This window comes from Sitophilus oryzae, unplaced genomic scaffold (genome assembly GCF_002938485.1).
Source record: "Sitophilus oryzae breed Bouriz unplaced genomic scaffold, Soryzae_2.0 scaffold_1227_pilon_pilon, whole genome shotgun sequence".
NCBI classification, from domain to species: Eukaryota; Metazoa; Arthropoda; class Insecta; order Coleoptera; family Curculionidae; genus Sitophilus; species Sitophilus oryzae.
Genome location: NW_022145868.1, coordinates 1026003 through 1044805, shown reverse-complemented (window position 1 = coordinate 1044805; position 18803 = coordinate 1026003). Strand labels below are relative to the sequence as shown.

Here is an 18803-nt window from a genome sequence, read left to right as displayed (position 1 = left end):
TCTATTTCCTTAACCTACCTTTTCCGTCTTGATCTCCAACGGTGACAACAACGGCGACGGCGCCGTCTGGCAACCCCCCACCACCATCTCCTCCCCTCCCACTCCCACCTCCATTTTGACGACGTGCCCCGCCGGCCCCACCAGCATGTTGGCGTTCTCCGGATCGATGTTCTGAATACTGCTGGCTATGTCCTCCCAGAGCGCGGGCCGCAGGAACACGTCGTCGTCGTTGCCCGGCAACGTCCTCATAGAGACGTAGCTCATGGTGGTGGTGGTGTGGGCGGAACGGTGCGGGGGTGGCGGCGAGGAGGGTAGGGTGGCGGAGGGGGCGTGGCCGCCGCCGCCCCCGCCGGCGTCGAAGAAGTCGTCGATCTGGGAGGCGGAGTCGCGCCGCGGCTTGTCCAGCTCCTCTTCCAGGCGCCGTTCCCATTCCTGTTTGCAGAGGAAGGTGTCCAGGTCGCTGGTCTGTAACAATCGAGAAGGAAGATTGGTTAAAACTAGTTGAAAAATCACATATTATGTTGCAGGCAATGATGATGACTTAAAACAATATCAGTGATTTAAAACAGTGATATGATATCGCTTTTATAAAGTTCCATGGCCTATAGCCAATGCAGAATATATTGACAATTGATACCGTGATTTATAATATCAGCAATATCATCTATTAGCCTATCTTTTCCAACTGTATTCTTTTTTCATTATTAACTTTTACATTCTGACCATAGGAGATAGGTGCATTCTTTCTTCTATTAAAAATCATCCTCACATAATTTAATGGCACATGATTCTTAATTTAATAGTTATTTTTTATACAAGACGGTAAAATGGTATTTTATGCGATAATGCAATTTTATCTTCGCGTATAAAACTTTAATGTATAAAACATTTTTTTCCATAGCGAGTTACGTTTTAAAAAATATTCAGAAATTATTATTTCAAGGAATTTATTACGAGTAGAAAAAATATTGTGCTGGGTTGGCGTTCGTTTCTATGTAATTTGACAAATAAATAAAGCTGTCTCTTTAGTTGTCAGTTTTGAGTAAATATTTTTTAATTCTCTTTCGTGTCGATTGCTGCGTGAATTGGAGCCAGAAAGGGCTCAAAACGAAATCAGTAAATTACCAATAAATATTCAGGCTGAGGCGACAAACGCCATATCCAAACTACTTCCATTTAAATCCCGAATAACTTATGAAAAGGAATACAAAAATTTTCAAAAATAGAAACAATTAAGAAACGTGCGAGAAGAAATAAAGTTTTTAACCTATCCTCGCTGTTAAAGTATCATTTAATCTACCCTTGCGGTTAAAGTACTATTTTATCTACTATTTTTGATAGATATAAGGTAATTTTAACAGTTGCTATGGAAAAATGTCAATAAAACTCTTATTCCCATACGAGCACCCATACATAATTTACTCGTAAATGTAAATTCGGCTTAAAGAAGGAGCATATCAACAAAACTATTGCGACCGCGATGCAGCGTTAATATGGGTGACTTAAATTCCGATTTATCAGTGGCGTTTTAATTTGATTAAAATGTCTTGAAATATAAAATAGGGTAGACTCAATATTTGCTGTTTCTGTTTTTAAGCTTCAATCAGAACTTCACAGTTAGTGGTTTCAATTAGCGTAGAAGTTTGTTCCTTTAATTTCAATGTAGGTATAAATAATAACTCTTTATATATTTATAATTAACTAGCGTGTACCAGAGACTTCGTTCGCGTCAAATTAATAATTTGTAATGGTGATGATAAAGCAAAGCAAGAATTTCCATTAACATAAAAACTGGATAAAATTTTCTCACATTTGTCAGCATGAGAAAAAACAATATGGCGATATTATTATATAACTTGGTAATATTTGAGGGGTAGTTTCATCTCGTCGGAATTTGACTTTCGAAAAATCAGTTTGTCAAAAATAAGCTTTTTACGTCAAGCAGTTTAAGCAGAATCGTGGTTAAGAAATTACCCAACTTTTTGAAACACCCTGTATGATTTTTTAAAAAATTTCAGAATATGTAAAAAAACAAATAAATTATGCTTATTCAAGCGTCTTCCCGAAAGACTAACCGTTTTTTAAATAACAAATATTGTAATATTTGAGGGGCGTTTTTACCCTCTTGGAATTTGAGATTCGAGAAACCCCTCCTTATCGAACCTCTACCCCCCTTAGTCAATCCGTTTGCCAAAAATCAGCTTTAAACGTCAAGCAGTTTAAGCAGAATCGTGATTACTCAATGGTCATATTTTATGAAACACCCTGTTTAAATTTATAAAAAATCTTAAAATATGTTTCACCCCCTTGGAAGTGGAATTTCAAAAAAATCCCTTCTAATCGAACCTTTACACCCTAGAATCAACCTGTATGCAAAAATTGAGCTTCTTACGTTGAGTGGTTTGAGCAGGATCGTGATTAATCAGTATGTCAGTCACTTAAGGATTTTATATATTACTATAGATTCATTTTTTTCCTAAAATATGTAAAAGTCGGTGAAGCTTAATCAGGTGACTAAAAGCAAAATAAAACACCACAATACACCCAAACACTTTTACTTTTACACTGGATCGCGCGTTTCGCTAAAAATGTTAGCATCATCAGCAGATAATTAAAACTCCATCCTTAGTTTTTATTGAAAGTTAAAGATGTATGTCTTCCATCATGAGCGTTATATAGAGTGTCCCAGAAATAAGTGCAAGTATTTTAAGAGGTGGTAGATCTCGATAAAAAAAAAATATATTTTCTCTTTATCGTTTTTCAAATAAGTCCAAAATAACGGAGTTATTTTACTTTGAAAATTTGCAAAAAAAATTTTGCTAAAATTTTGAGAACCACTGGCTCTTTTCTGGACTTTCTTTCTTGTAGATTTAATTTATTACTTATGTTGCCATATTATCAAGAAATTATTTTTTTTTAAATAAAAACTAAAAAAATTTCAAAAAATCCCGAATTTTCAAAATATTTTTTCCGCGAAAAAAATCTCATAGGCGTGTTTCTGGAGTTGAACTATACTACCAGGTAAAATACTTGCACTTATTTCTGGGACACCCTGTATTATAATCTCATCGAAATTCGAAATAAATTGCCTCCATTCATCTTAGATACCTACGTTGCATAGCTTATACGACTACTTAATCTCTTTAGTAAAAATGTCAAATGTTATTAATATTAGTGACAGTTGAAGTGAAAGCAAAAAATGGCGAAAAAGTCACACACATGCCTACACAATCTACCAGAGAAAAATGTTTCCTTGAAAACTGTTGATCTTTGAATAATAAAAATACAAAGCATTTGTATAAATCAATTTATGGTCGCAGGATGTAAATGTTTTTTAATAATTAAAGGTCAATAAATTGTAATCGGAGTAACAGTACCGGAGAACGATAATATAAATATGCAATTATTATAAAAAAGCACACAATTTAATACTTTTTTCATTTTTATTAGTTTTTAATCTAGGCATAAATTTGAATAATAATGACCGTTTCTTGAGAATTTAGCAGTATAAGAGATGTTTTTTTTTCTCGATACATTATTTCTACAAGTTCTGAAACGAGAAATTCTTTATGCCACCCACAAGTTGTTCAGAGATATAATAAATTTGATTCTAGAAAAGTATTTTATTTTACCTAGACACACGTATTTACCGAGCTTGTTCTTTTTTATAATATAGATGACGTAAAAGAAGAAAAATTTTGATACCAATATACAAAAAGTACTCCATGCTAACTTAATTCGTCGGTTGATTTCTGGCAGTAGAGATCCCGAGCTGTGTATATTAGTTGTCCCAAATATTTGTATTCTTCTACTATTTCCAGTTTTGTGTTATTTATTAGAATGTCTTTTCTGTCACTAGTTCGTTGTACATTATTTTAGTTTTTGTTAAGTTCATTTTGAGACCTACTTTATTGCTGACTGTTCGTTAATTTGTGTTTGTAGTGTAGCGTTTTTTTATAAACATTACCACTGCGAACGGCAGCTTTTCATCGGAGAGCAGTCGTGGATAAGGTATTTCACTAGAGAGAAAACTAATCAATAACAATAAACAAAAAAATACAGATATTGGGCGCCAGGCATGTACAGAGAAAGAAAACACAGTTGTATATTACTTAAAACTAATGACTATATTTATTCATGATGGACTGTGATGATAAATAGCATTGTACAATTTTAATAATTATTATAGTGGTTATATGTCAACGAAAATGGTGTTAAGAATTGTACTAAATATATATGAAAACAACTATGATAAAATACAAGACATGTAAAGTTTAAGAGAATATATGAAATATAGCATTACTTTAATTAATTTGATATATTTTATATGATGTTAGTGCAATAATAATATCTATAAAAAAGTAATACTATTACAAGGCGTAATATAGTGAAACCTAAAATCTAAATCACATTGTAACTATTAAATCGACATAAATGTTCTTAATAATCTAACCACTAAATATAGTCTGTACGATATTATTTAAAATGTACGTTACTGTTGAAGACTGAAAATATAGAAAATCTAAAACATAAAAACTAGAACGTAAATCTACACTTAGCTGTTCTTTATGTAATCTTGCTTCAAACAGAAGCAGCGTGAGGTGGTCTCGCATCTCTGTACTCGGCCATCTAATACAACAAAAGGGGGCCAGAGTGAGGACACCATGAATTGATACAGCCGTAACTACTGACTAGTCTGAGAAATGGGAACGAAGCAGCATGGGGCTTACGCTGTATCCATACTGTAGCAATATGGGGACACTACCCGTACCTTGGAACACTACTAGGACCTTGGATATTGTCCGTAACTTGAACCATAACCTTGGACACAGCCCGCCCATAAGACAACGGTACAGGGGAACACTACCCGTACCTTGGATACTACTAGGACCTTGGATAATACCCGTACCTTGTAAATAGTCCGTACCTTGGTTTGGTTTGGTTTTCAAACCCTAAAAATATGAAACTCTTGTTTAAAACCAAACAAGGTCTAATAAACAAAATAAACCTACCTCGAATTACTTCCGAGGGCTCAATAATAAACATAGAAACTGTCCTTTCTTCCATGTAACATTCTGGAGGACAAAAGAAAAGGGACGCCAACGTGCCAGCAAAATACAAATACAAGTTAAGTTGGGACATCCAAAACTCTACCCTAAAAATATTCAATAATAATAACGAATCTAATAAAGAAAATATCTCATCTTTACCTGTTGCTTCGAAATGGCAGCTGATTCAGATTATACAGCAAGATTTAAATAATCACCATTTCTAAAAGCCGGGATTTGCAAAAGTGAGGTTAAGCCCACAGAACAGTGAAACGATAGCAGGGTTGGCGACTAGGGAACGTAAAAATCATGCCAAGCGTGCCAAATAAATTATCAGGCCTGAACGATACGGAATCCGATGACGATACGCCAGACATCATATAAATCATATATAGAAAAGACATGTAACGAACTAAAAACGTTACAGTAGTTCTTCAGGACTATTGGCTATTAGGACTACTGTTTGACCAGCGGATCTGAAGCTACTTGGAAGCTACGGAAGGAATGCGAGAAAAAAAAAATCGATATTGCCACGTTTATCTATAAAATTGCAAAATTGCCAGACATGAATTATAAATTTCATATATTTTTATTATATATAATGTGTTTAGCATATATTCTGACGTATATAACTAAGGAATTTTAACGTAGTTCATATTGTTCGATATGTTTTATTTAATAACTTATTTCTTTCATTCTGTATAATCTGCTTATTATGGATAAGTGAAGATTTTTATTTATTATTAATGGTGAAGATTTTTCAACGATATCATTGGCAAACCGGCATCGCCGCGCATGGCCGCCTATTCATCGAACACGATTGGCGAGAGTATGTCACAGGATTTGTTACCACGCGGTTGCCATGGCTTTTACGCCTTTCCTACTCGCTATCTTTATTAATAATTATATTAGTAATATTGAATACTATTGAAATATCCAGTGGCGGTGTCATTCTTTTGATCATTATTACTTTCTTTCATTATTTTATACCGATTATCCTAAATTTTATTCCTATATTTTTCGTATATTTAATAGTTAAGTTGTGTTTTATTGTTTTGTTATCTTGTTATAATGTTTTTCGTTCGTAGTTTTTAATTATTAATATTAAGTTTGATCGTATATTTGTGTTTTAAAATGAATAAATTTGTTAAGGGTAAGACGCTACATAGCCAGACAAGAGAAATAATAGCAAATTTATATAGGTAAGTAGAATAATAATAATATATGTAATTATTAGAATATTAAAATTAAATATTGACTAAAATGAAAAGCACGCATTTTACCTAAATATTTTAGCTAAACTAAAATAAATGTAAATAAACGTGGATGAAATCTCATTTGGTTTATTTCCTTGTGTTCATAATAGGGTAATATTTAGGTTAAATCGAGAAAACATGTTTTTTATTCGTTTTCAAAAGATGGAGTGGAAGAATGGGTCCAATCAAACAATCACCAAATCTCTAACCTTTCTGTCGAACGTAGATTAATTATTGCCTTCAATTTGTTACGTTTGTACTTTTTTTACATTTGCACAATTAAAAAAAAAACTTGGGCCCGTATAGCCAACAATAGACAACAATGAGCCTGAATACAGTACGAGTATATAAACATGTGAAGGATGCTACACTAGAGGTGGGCAAAGATTGAACGAGTCGTTCATTTGAACGAGTACTAAAAATGAATCGTGAGATTCGATTCACTGCTTAATTAAATGTCGGATAAAAAGACAAAATCGTGTTTTTATGCAACTCCAAATAAATATTGTTGACCTCTGCTCAATATGATATCAAAACGGCGTCAGCGATGGTTATAAAATGAAGATCGCTGTCATTTTATACGTAAAATTATATGAGGAATATCATCGATGTTCATTTCCAAGTTAACTGGACGCTATTTTTTCGATCATGCGGCATTATATATATACTATTTATTAGGATTATTAAATAAGAATTAAAATATGGCTCTGAAAATATTAAATTGGTATTAAGAAGTCTTTAATAAATAGTAGGTGTATATGAATTGGATTGATAATTGAATATTATTGGTAAAATAATCAATCCAGTTACGCTAGTGTCATAACGTGTTGAAAAACAAATGAAAGACCTGTATATTTATTTTTCTGGTCCTTTAAGTAATTACCCGACCAAATTATCGTCGGTAGTGTCAGTTACGATTCTTGGTTTTATGAAACGTAAATTGAGCATGTGGTTCGTTCAAATGAACGAATCGTAGGAGTCGATTCTGTATAAGAAATTGAATCGTGTGATTAGATTCTCTAAAAAGAATCATAATGCCCACCACTATGCTACATCATAATTGGAAATGATTGAATAAGTGAGTTTATTGGTACCGAAATAGCTATTTATGTAACAAGTTGAATGTGTTTTAAGCATGGGACGCAAAATTGGGCAATGCGTCGAGTGCTTTAAACACTCTTTTCGCAACGAATTTCATACAAGATTTTTTGTGAAAGCGGATAATTTGAGATTTTCATGCTATTATTATTATTTATTTTTAAACAGTTTTTAAAATGTTCTGGTAATCGGGTTCTAAGGCATTGTTTAAAAGTCAAATCAAAGTTCTGTCAGTTCAAACGTCGCCGTATTTCCTACAAAGTTTTGTGAAAAAATGAGTGATAATGACGAGTCTTTGGATATTTAACAAGCTGCTGAAACTGCGCTATCCACGTTAGTGCCCGAGAAGTCGAAAAACTTATACGAGACCACCTACAACAACTTTGAAACCTGGGTCAAAGAAAAACATGTTGAGAATTTCACAGAAAATGTATTGCTAGTCTATTTCCTGAAGTTATCCACTACCTTAAAGCCGTCAACTCTGTGGAGTAAATATTCGATGCTCCGCACCATGATTTACCTGAACAGAAACATTTTTTACTTTTAGGCACTAGTGCCTAAACAAGTGTCACTTTTAGATCTTCTTCTTCTTCTTCAAATGCCTTCTTCGTTGCGAAGGTTGGCAATCATCAGTGCTATACGTATTCATGACACAGCCGACCGAAATAGTTGGTTTGTGGTGCACCCGAACCAGTCACGTAAGTTTCTCATCCATGAGTGGCGCCTTCTTCCTACACTTCTCTTTCCTTGAATTTTTCCTTGTAATATCAGTTGGAGTAGGTGGTACTTTTCTCCTCTCATGACGTGTCCAAGGTACTGAAGTTTACGCTTTTTTACCGTTATGATAATTTCTTTTTCCTTTTTTATTATTTTCAGGATTTCCATGTTGGTCACTTTATCGGTCCATTTTACCCTAAGTATTCTACGGTACAACCATATTTCGAATGCCTCTAGTTTCCTTATGTCAAGTTTCTTTAGAGTCCAAGTCTCTACACCATAATACAGCACCGACAAAACATAGCATCGCACCATTCTGATTTTTAAATCCAAGCTGAGATCGCTGCCACAGAGCACTCTTTTCATTTTCACAAATGTTGTTCTCGCCTGTCCTATTCTAGTTTTAATTTCTTCAGAACAGTCGTTATTTTTATTTACAATTGTACCTAAGTATTTATAACTGTCAACTTTTTCTATGGTGTGGTTATTTATATGAATTTGTGAATTGTTTTGTGTTGTTATGGATATTATCATAAATTTTGTCTTTTTTACATTTAGTGACAGTCCGAGCTCTTCACTCGATGTATTAACTTTATCTACTAATATCTGTAAATCGTTTAGGTTGGCAGCCATCAGGATTGTATCATCCGCATATCTTATATTGTTGATAGGCACTCCGTTAATTTTTTAGTCCTTTCGTTTCATCGTCCAATGCTCGTTTCATTATTTCCTCTGAATAGAGGTTAAATAACATCGGTGATAGCACGCACCCCTGCCTAACGCATCGACGGATTTCTATTTCTTTGGTGTTATTCCCTTCTATTTTTACCACTGCTTTTTGATTAAAATAAAGATTCGTAATAATTTTTATATCTCTGGTGTCTAAGTTCCTTTCTTTCAGAAGCTGGATAAGTTGTTCGTGTCGGACCCTATCGAAGGCTTTGTTGTAATCAATGAAACATATATAGAGATCCTGATTCATATCCATACATCGTTGGGCGAGAACGTTCAAAGCAAATAGTGCTTCTCTTGTGCCTAAGCCATCTCGGAAACCGAATTGAGTCGCGCTGATTAGTCTCACTTTTAGATACTAGTGCCTAAAAGAATGTCATTTCGAGTCTCAAATAAATATCAAAAACTCTCAATTTCGAAACGCTTTCACAAAAAAGATATTTTATTTCATAAGTTATCTCTTTTAAGCAAAGTTTTGTTTTACGTGTTCATTACTTATTAATTTATAATTTTGTTAGAACTTGAAGCTCCAATAAAACAAAATAAAATTAACACAGAAATAAACGCCAAAAGCAACACACTCCACCCGCTGCGCGTGGGCATGTTACCCGATTATGCGCCGTCATTAGTCTTCTCCCGCACCCCCTTATTTTGTCCCCCCCTTCCTTACACGGCATTTCGCCGATTGTCGATTGTTTGTTCTTTCGCGCGCGTTCCTCTTCATCGAGGTGTCGACTGACAGCGTTGTAAACGTTTTTGTTTTTCGTCGGCCAACGAACGGGCTTTGTATTGGCTCGTATTAAGCCACGGGAGGGCGCCTTCGAAGCACGCTGTCAACACTGTAGTCGCCGTTGTCACTTGTCAAACGCCGTTGTTTCGATAAAATGTTTTAATTGACGAGCGACGAGGAGGTTTACGGTGTTTGGTGTTGTGTTGGTTGTTTATTAAAGCTTGTTTTTGACGGAGTTATGAATGGAAGAGTTGAGTGATAAAACATATTTTATTGTGTCGTTTTTGATAGATGTAGGTACTAAAATATACGACATGATTATGAATGAAGTCATGATTAAACAAACTTGATAAATTTGGGTAGTGATACAGCAAATAACTTCGAGAAAAAGGGTTTGTATAAACATTATATGTGCCCTAAAAAGTACTCTATTTTAGGAGTACACTTAAAGGGACATTATTACCGCTTTTTCGTTCAAAATATTGTAATAAGGTTGCGATGAGTTTTGTTTTTTGCAACGACAGTTATGCTGCTTCGGCATCTTGTATACCTCGCATTACAAGCAGTTCTAAAGAGAACAATTTTTGACTGCAAGGTATGCTAGTAAACAATTTTAAGCTTAAAGTATCACAACATAATTCACTTAAACCAAAAACTCGTAATACAAAACTGAACTGTCAAAACGAATCAAAATGTCAGGAAATAAATAAATAAATGTGTCAACTTGACAGTTTTTACAGCAGAGTCATCAGCTGAATCGCCAGCGGAAAATTTCAAGTCCAGTTAGTCAGCCCGGTGCCGAATATGTCCATGGTTGGCAACAATGAATTTAATATGACGTAACTAAAATTTATTTGGTATTGCTTATAATGCAAATTACCCAATATTGTTAAAATTTGTCTAAAGGTCCGTTTAGACTCTCAGTTAATTTGCTCAAACTACACCAATATTAAACTATCTTATAAAACTCACCTAACAATTAAATACACATTCGATAAATAAACTGTGACATTAATTGTTAACCAACAAATGCCACAACTATCTAAAACCATGGTTATGCTCAGTTAACAATGAAGACAAGATAGATTTTATTCAAGCCGAATTTTTGAACTGTATTAACTATCTAATAGTCCGGTCGAGATGTGAAATCCCACGTGTTTTTTTTGGGGGCGGAGCCTTTTTTATGACTGATATTTATTTTTTGCATGATAATGATTAAATTTATTTAATAACAAAACGATTATCTCTTACTGACTTCGGATGGCCGTTAGATGAAAACGAATTGCGACCTATTATGCATAATCAACCCGCATCACCAAGTGGAGTCCAAGGGTTAATTCAACGCCAAAGTATACCTGTCGTGGAAACGGACAAAGAAAATCAAGTCGAAGAAATAATTGTTTATGATTCAGCTATGCAAAACAATAACTCAGATGAAGATAAGATAAATAATACAAAAATAATAATTTGTGTTTTTATGCCTTGTTTGGAATTCATATGATATTTCTATATTAGGTTATTTTTTTATTAGTTTTTTACTTGCTGTTTCTTTTTTAAAGTTTAATTGTTTAATAGTACAATGTATCTTAAATTTTATATATTTAGTGTAGATTTTATTGCCTTAAGAGTCTATTACGCTGTACTGTTCGGGTTGTTCTCAGGGGTCGGGTAAAGCGGGTGTTTGGCCGAAGGAAATATATACAGGGTGGTCCGAACTGTATTCCGGAAACTTCGGCAGCATATTCTGCAGATAAAAATAAGTAAAAAAGTTCATATAAATGTATGTCCTAAAATGCTTAGTTTCGGAGATACAGGGTGTAGAAGTTTCATTTTTATTTCGATTTTCTCCAAATAATTTCTGAAGTAACGTCAATATTTGTATGAAAATTGGTGTCTGGGAGTTTTTTGACATGAGAAATTTGATTTTGAAGTAGAGGGCGCCACCCACATATTTTTTAAGTGGTTTGAAGAGTAATAACTTTTCGTCCGTACCTGTATAAAACTACTGAGTAAAAAATATACATTTACGACGTTTCCTACGTGAAAAAGGTCTCTTGGTAAAAATCGCTACGAGTAATGGTTTTCGAGATATTTGGAATCGAAATTATCAATACCTGTCATCATTGGCATAAATTAAACATGTTGACTAAATAGTTAGTAGACTGAAATCATAAATTTGAAATGTTTTTGTGCTAAAAGTTTAACAGAAACTATTTTATCGTCATTTTTTGCAGAAAAATTTATGACTAATTTAAAAAAAATAAAAATTTCCCAAATTTATTATTTCAGTGAAATAACTATCTATATTCAACGTGTTAATTTCTCGTCAATAATGACATGTATTGACTATTTCTATTCTAAATATCTTGAGAACGGTTGCTCGTAGCGATTTTTACAAAGATATATTTTTTAGGTAAAAAGTCACAGAAAAAGTTATTACGCTTCAAACCAGTCAAAACACATGTAGGTGGCGCTCTCTACTAGTAGGAGTCATATTGACATCAAAATCAAATTTCTCATGTCAAATAACTTCCAGACAGCAATTTTCATCCAAATATTGATGTTACTTCAGAAATTATTTAGAAAAAATCGAAATAAAAATGAAACTTCTACACCCTGTATCTCTGAAACTAAGCATTTTAGGACATACATTTATAGGAACTTTTTTACTTACTTTTATCTGCAGAATATTCTTCCGAAGTTTCCGGAATACAGTTCGGACCACCCTGTATATTATTTTTTAGAAATCTGTCTAAAGGTATGATTCCGAAGACGGCGACAGCGACAAGCCACTGCGACAGACGACAGCGACACCTGTCGTTACTGTGTTGCGACTCCACCGATCTTTTAGAATCAAATGGAGTAACGTCGGAGTCCGACGACAGGTGTCGCGGGACAGTTTTTATCCAACATGTCGTCTAAGCGACCGACGACGCTACCGGTATTTGTCCAGTACTGTCGTGTCGTCATTCATATGCATACGCAGATTTTTGAGAAAAAATTGATTTTACCGGGGAGGAAGAAGACAAATTAATTAATTTAGTATGTAAATATCCTACTCTCTATGATACTAGTGTGGAGAATTATAAAAATAATTTGATTAAGAATAATATATGGAAAGATGATTTTTTATGAGTAAGGAATAACTTCCTTCCCTAGGTCTGTTTTTAAACAGAGGTAAAACGGGTTTTCTTCTTTTCTTTGCAACAAGTAACAATAATATTTCGTCCTCTTCATCATCTTCCATCAGTACCTAATTCAAGTAACACATTTTTATCAATCACGTAATCAGACATATTTATTAATTATTATAACTACTTCGCAAACGTCATTTAAACACTGACAACTACATCGTAGATCTCGCTCATATTGTCGCCGACATCGACAATGATATGACGGCAGCGATAAGCGACACTGTCGCCTTTCGTTGTTGTCTGTCGCGGCCGCTTGTCGCTGTCGCCGTCTTCGGAATCATACCTTAAGGCTTAGCCCGATCCTGTCGTGTTAAGCCATACCCAAAATTCCAAACACACGTGCTTTGATTAAGGCTTAATTAAGATTTGCAGAGCTTCAGCATTTGCCATAAAATAGCGAGCAGTTTGTTACAAAACCATATAAATTATATATCACTGTAATCACAAAACTTCAATCTATTTCCGTATTGTAACGAAATTTTAAATTATATCATTATTTTCGAGAAAATTTAGTCCAAACATAAGGAATATTTTGTTGATGTTTGAACTTCAAAATCTTAAAAATAAAGAAGTTGTCTAAAAATGTGCTACAATACGGATATAGTATAATCCTTTATCTTTAATTTCCTTCTTCATAAAACGTTAAATGCCGAACGCTTATTTTGCTACTTTTTCGGACTAGTGAAATGGATTCTTAATAAGAGACTATATGGCAGTAAGAGTTGTTGTCTGGGTCAATTTAGCTCAGGCACAGAGTAAATTAATTGTTCTGTAATTTTTGGATGTTGCCTGTCGAAATATTCATTAAATCGTTGGACAGATTTTAATTAATTTGCAACCCTTTATTTTCGTGCAGCTCTTTAATCAATCAAAATCGAATCACGCAAATGTCAATTCGATCGATTCATCACAAAGGAAACTGACCAGGAAAAAGAGCAGTCGGCAACGTAATTAAAATTCGAACAGTATTCTTTATTATTTGATTTAATGAATTCGTGAAACGCGACACACTACGAGTCTTTTTAGGGGCGTAGCACCTCCGCGGGGTTCATTGTATGGTAATTAGAACTGGGGAAATCGGCCCCTGAAGGAATCCCCCGTCGCGTTTCGCATAATCGCTCGGTGTTTTTCGAAATGGGGGAGCTTGCAGGGTCGGAATAAGATAAAATATATATTTTATTTAATTGATATACGGTAATCGTAAAGCATTTTCCTATACACGTCATCAATCATATCGAAATGAGGAAGATGCATATATTTAATTTTTCGCCAGAAACTGTTCAATTTATTAGAATAAATATGTGTAAATGCAAAAAAAAAATTCTTGAAAGCAGTACCACAATTTTATAAAACGGGCCATTAAAATACTATGGATAACGCAAACGACGCCTCGCGAATTGAAACGATATTCTATTGGTCTGACGTCACCCGCCGTTCTCGTCGACGCGCGATGGCCAGCAGCAGCCAGACGTGTTCCGTTTATGTACGTATTTAGGTGGCGTACTAAGACATTTTTTGTTGCTTTTGGCGTTGATTGAAGGAGCTTTTATGCTTTTTTGTGCCGTTATTATTTGTATGTGTTGTGTGTTCTGAGAATTTTTTAAGTAATGGCAGATTCCGGTTTGTAAAAGCACAATCAGATAACTTGCCAAAAGTCGATGCTTTTATGTTGGCTGCTTTTATAAATACAAATTCCCAATTTATTGGTGCTGAATTACGAGGAAAAAAACAGAGAGGTATGTAACATTTATTCTCTGTAGTACTGAGGCATATTTAAGTATAAGTAGGTACCTACTGTTACGAACTTTTATATAGTTATAAATTAATGTTATAAACTTATTTTTCAGATCAAGTAGGGAGACGTATGGAGATAATGCTATAGGTTATGTAGAAGTGAAAAGAGACAAAAATATTTGTTTAGTACGTGGAAAAATAACTCCAGAGCATAGCGTGAAAAAGAATTTTTTTTTATATATTGACACCCCCTTACCCTTGTTATTTTTAAAGATTGTTTTTTTTACGAAATTATAGGAAATAAATTGTTTATCAGTAATGAAAATATTATACAAGGTGTCCCATAAGCAAACGCCAAAATTAAGTTACTTTTTTAAGCGAAACACCCTATATATTTTTGGATTCTTCTGAAATTTCTAGATATTCTAGATATATTTCATGTATAATATTCTATACCTATCTTCAAATGTTTACGAAATATTGACAGTTGAAAAGCGAAAAATACCTACAATTTTCTGCACCACCTTTTTTGAGACACCCTGTATAACTGGAATTAATTTTAAAACAGAGTATATGAAAAACCATGAAACTTTTTATTTAATGTTTTCTTCTAAAACTTGCAGTTAAGGCTGTATGTGGGTGTCAAAATATAATGAATAACCCTGTACATTCAAATTTCATATACCTATGTAAGACAATATACATAAATATATGAACTTACATCAAAATGATCTTCACAACAATAAATCGTAAAAATAGAGAATAATTTAACGTTTTTCTTTTCATCTCTTCTCATGGCATTGGACCATTTTTTTCTGTTTCCGCTCATCCATTACTATTTATAAATATCACTAATTACTAATTATGTATTAATTAACACAAATAACTAAAATTTTGACTCGGATTCAACAGCGATTTAAAAGCAAACTGTGTAAAATAAACACGCGTCTGGCTCCACTCAACCAGAAGAACGGCGGGTGACGTCACAGCGGCAAGGCGCGGTAGAGAGCGTTTGCCCGGCCATTTAAATTAACAATATTTAATTACTTTATATTAGAGGCATTTCTTAACCGATATCAATGATTTTTTTTTTGTTCAATTTGTAATTATATGAACTATTTTTTAAAACCATTATTTAAAAACATGCATTTTCCTCATTGACACCAAAACTATAAACCTGACTAAATAAAATGTTGGCAAAAATTTTAAATTTGTTGTATAATTTAAAATACCCAGCAGCTCTTATTTAGATTAAAGCTGCAAAAATTAGTTTAAACGAATTTTATTATCGCTATGTTGGTCGCATTGCGCCGTGTTCAGCAACAATGTGTTTGACAATTATCATAATGTCAGATATAATTTTGTATAATATTGTATTGATGTTGAATCTTTGTGAGTAATTCTCGTTTTTTGCCTTTTTTCAGTGTCTTTTTTTTATTGTACTTTTAAGCACAAATAGTTCTTTTAAGAACTATATTTTCGAGGTTTTGTATTGCATTTTTTGAAATTGTGTGTTGAAAATATGCCGAAGGATTTAAACAGTCCAAGCAAAGAGCTTGTAGCTTCCTTGATAAACTATTCTGAACGAGAACGTGACAATAAAGGTCCTTTATTACCTCTGACTGCAGTCAAAGAAGTAACAATTTAGATATTTCTACGTTAGTTATTAGTAAATTCTGTGATTATTAGTTTGTGCGTTAATGGCACTCTCTTACTTGTTATTACTTACCACTGGTGGTGTTGTCAGATGTATATCAATAAATAAATAAATGACCCATAATAAAGCTCGACTAGTTTTTGCCAATTAGTAAAATAATAGAATAAGTAAAATAAGCTATAAAACAAATAAATCAATTAATTATTAAATTATAAACACAATGTAAAAATCTTTAAAAAATGATATAAATATATTGTTTTCCAATTTTACATTAAGATTCATCTTATAAATCCATCACAATCTGGCAGCGCTGTCGCCATCGCTTGTCACTCAAAGTTGATCAGGTGCAAATACGTTTAAATTAAATATTCGACGGCCTCCCCATAAGAGCAATGAGAGGATTTACGTCCCAGTATTGAAGGAGGACAGAAAATCGAGTCGAATGGTTTCAAGACATAGGTTCATCCTTGTTTAGTGAAACCTCCTACAACACAAGGATAGACTTATGTAGGAAATGCATTGAAATTCCATAGCCATCCTTCAATATCGGGACAGGAATTTAAGCGGTACCCTCCGTATACTTTATTTTAAACGTATTTGATCACGTGCATCAAAAATTGTTTTGCAATTTCCGTTCCTAAATACATTTTAATAAAACGCATATTAAGGTTCTATATATATTCGAGGAGTGATTATGAATCCATTTTTTTAGATACAAGTTTCTTTGGGAAAATTTTTATGTATTCTTGGTAAACCAAACGTAACGTAAGTGCTTAGCGACGAATTTTAAGTAACTGAAGTCCAACGTAATATGACGTTGGTAATTGGTAGAATTACATTCCCTATTAGGTCAGATACCGACGCCGAGGCGACCCGAATCTGTATTCCCCATTTAGGTGCAAATAAGGGTCGTCAGGCGGTCGAACCGACGTTGCTACCCGGCGTCGGGTTTATTGAACGCGACGTATACCCGACGTTAGATAACGTGCAAGTGCTACTTGGGGAGTTCTTATGTCTTATACAGGGTGTCCCAATATTCCGTGGACATTGGAACTTTTGGGTATTTTTTGAATGAAAATAAGTAGATTGGACACAATTTACCTCTATACAACAGTGCTTCGTTTGTCCGCTAGAGGGCATCAATCAAAAATAAACCTGAACGTTAATTAGTTTAAAATTTAAGAAGCTTTTTGTAAAATATCATTTGTGATACTAACATAACATTCCATTTTCGCCAACTAGATTATTAGCACATACTGGATTTTATGCACCTACATAGCTCAGTATGTGGCAAATTTTTTTTTGTGGGTCAGCTTCGGAAAAACATTTTTTTTCTCAAAAAGTATGCGTAATGGCGTTTTTTACAGGAGACAAAAAATGTAGTAAATACTAGAAGGACCATTTTACGAAACAAAACAGTCGTCGGTGGAGCTGGAATATATTTCTACTAAAATTTATGTAGGGGTAGGGGTAGTTTTCGCCCTTTCCGTATTTTTTCTTAATTTTTTATGAAAGTCAAATGTTAAAGCGCTTAGCAAAACACAGGCACCCCAAATCTCGTTCAAATCGGAATGACGGTTCTTAAAATATCTTAAAAAATGTGTATATTTTTAAGCAAATTGGGTCCAATGTACTTATTTTGATTCCAAAAATACGTAATAGTTCTATGTCCAAGGAACATTGGGTCACCCTGTAGAAACCAAGCACACTTCTGAGCTTCTTGGCTATTAAGAAAGTTTTTTAAAGTATGTTTCTTGTCCAATTGGCTGTTGATCTCTCCAAATTATTTCGATGCTTAAGAGATATTTTGGTAAAGTTCTAAGAAATTTCAGCGTAATTTTTTCGCTCTTAAAAAATAATTTTAATTACCAAATATCCCATAGACACACCTTACTATATTAAATAAAGTTACCCAATATATACAAAGCAGATAAAACAAAAAAATGCTAGGTTACCCCTTATTTTTTAAAACAATATATTAAGGAAAATCATTTTCAAGTTTTAATGTATTTTCAAAAACTGCACTATTTACATATTTTGAAATATATTTAAATAAAAATAAATATCAATACATCCCTGTTAATACCGAATAACACGATTCATTCGGATATCTCTTGTTCTCACCTGGTATATACCGAAGAATGACAAACGTTTTTGGTATATAAACACTTATATACAAGCTCTTGTGTATGTGTGAGCGTACGACTCTGATTCTAATTATCATCTTAACAATGCCGTTTATTGTCTAGTTTTAAACTCTATTAATTTGAATAATAGACGCTGTTATCTAACAGTTCTTCTTGTTTCTTAGAATACGAGGGAGAGTATGTTAGTAAAAATATCAGTGCTCTGTTATAGTTAAGTTTAAAAATTAGTATGTATTATATACCTATTTGTTATATATTATTTGGTATTAATCTTCAATTAGAACCTCGCAATTAGTGAATTAAATTAGTAGTTTCAATAGTTTACGATCATTCACAATGTCAAAAAACACAATTAAAGTTAATAGAATATCCTTGCAAACAGCTTGCAGTAGCCGGTTGTATTCATAGAGAGAGTCTATGATTTAGCTTATAAAACAATCAATTTTCGATTTCTAACCAAAATTTCTCTTGACGGATGATAATCAAAGGC

The 18803-nt window shown here is 33.6% G+C and overlaps 1 protein-coding gene across 3 annotated transcripts in view; it reads right to left on the bottom strand.

The window, feature by feature from the left end:
* The window catches only part of LOC115874112 (dendritic arbor reduction protein 1), a 90803-nt gene that overhangs the window by 12943 nt on the left and 59057 nt on the right, over positions 1 to 18803 (bottom strand). For all 3 annotated transcript variants that reach the window (XM_030889202.1, XM_030889204.1, XM_030889203.1), the window contains exon 2: positions 19 to 465. In XM_030889202.1, the coding sequence (XP_030745062.1) occupies positions 19 to 465 (447 nt within the window). The remainder of the gene's footprint in view (positions 1 to 18; positions 466 to 18803) is intronic.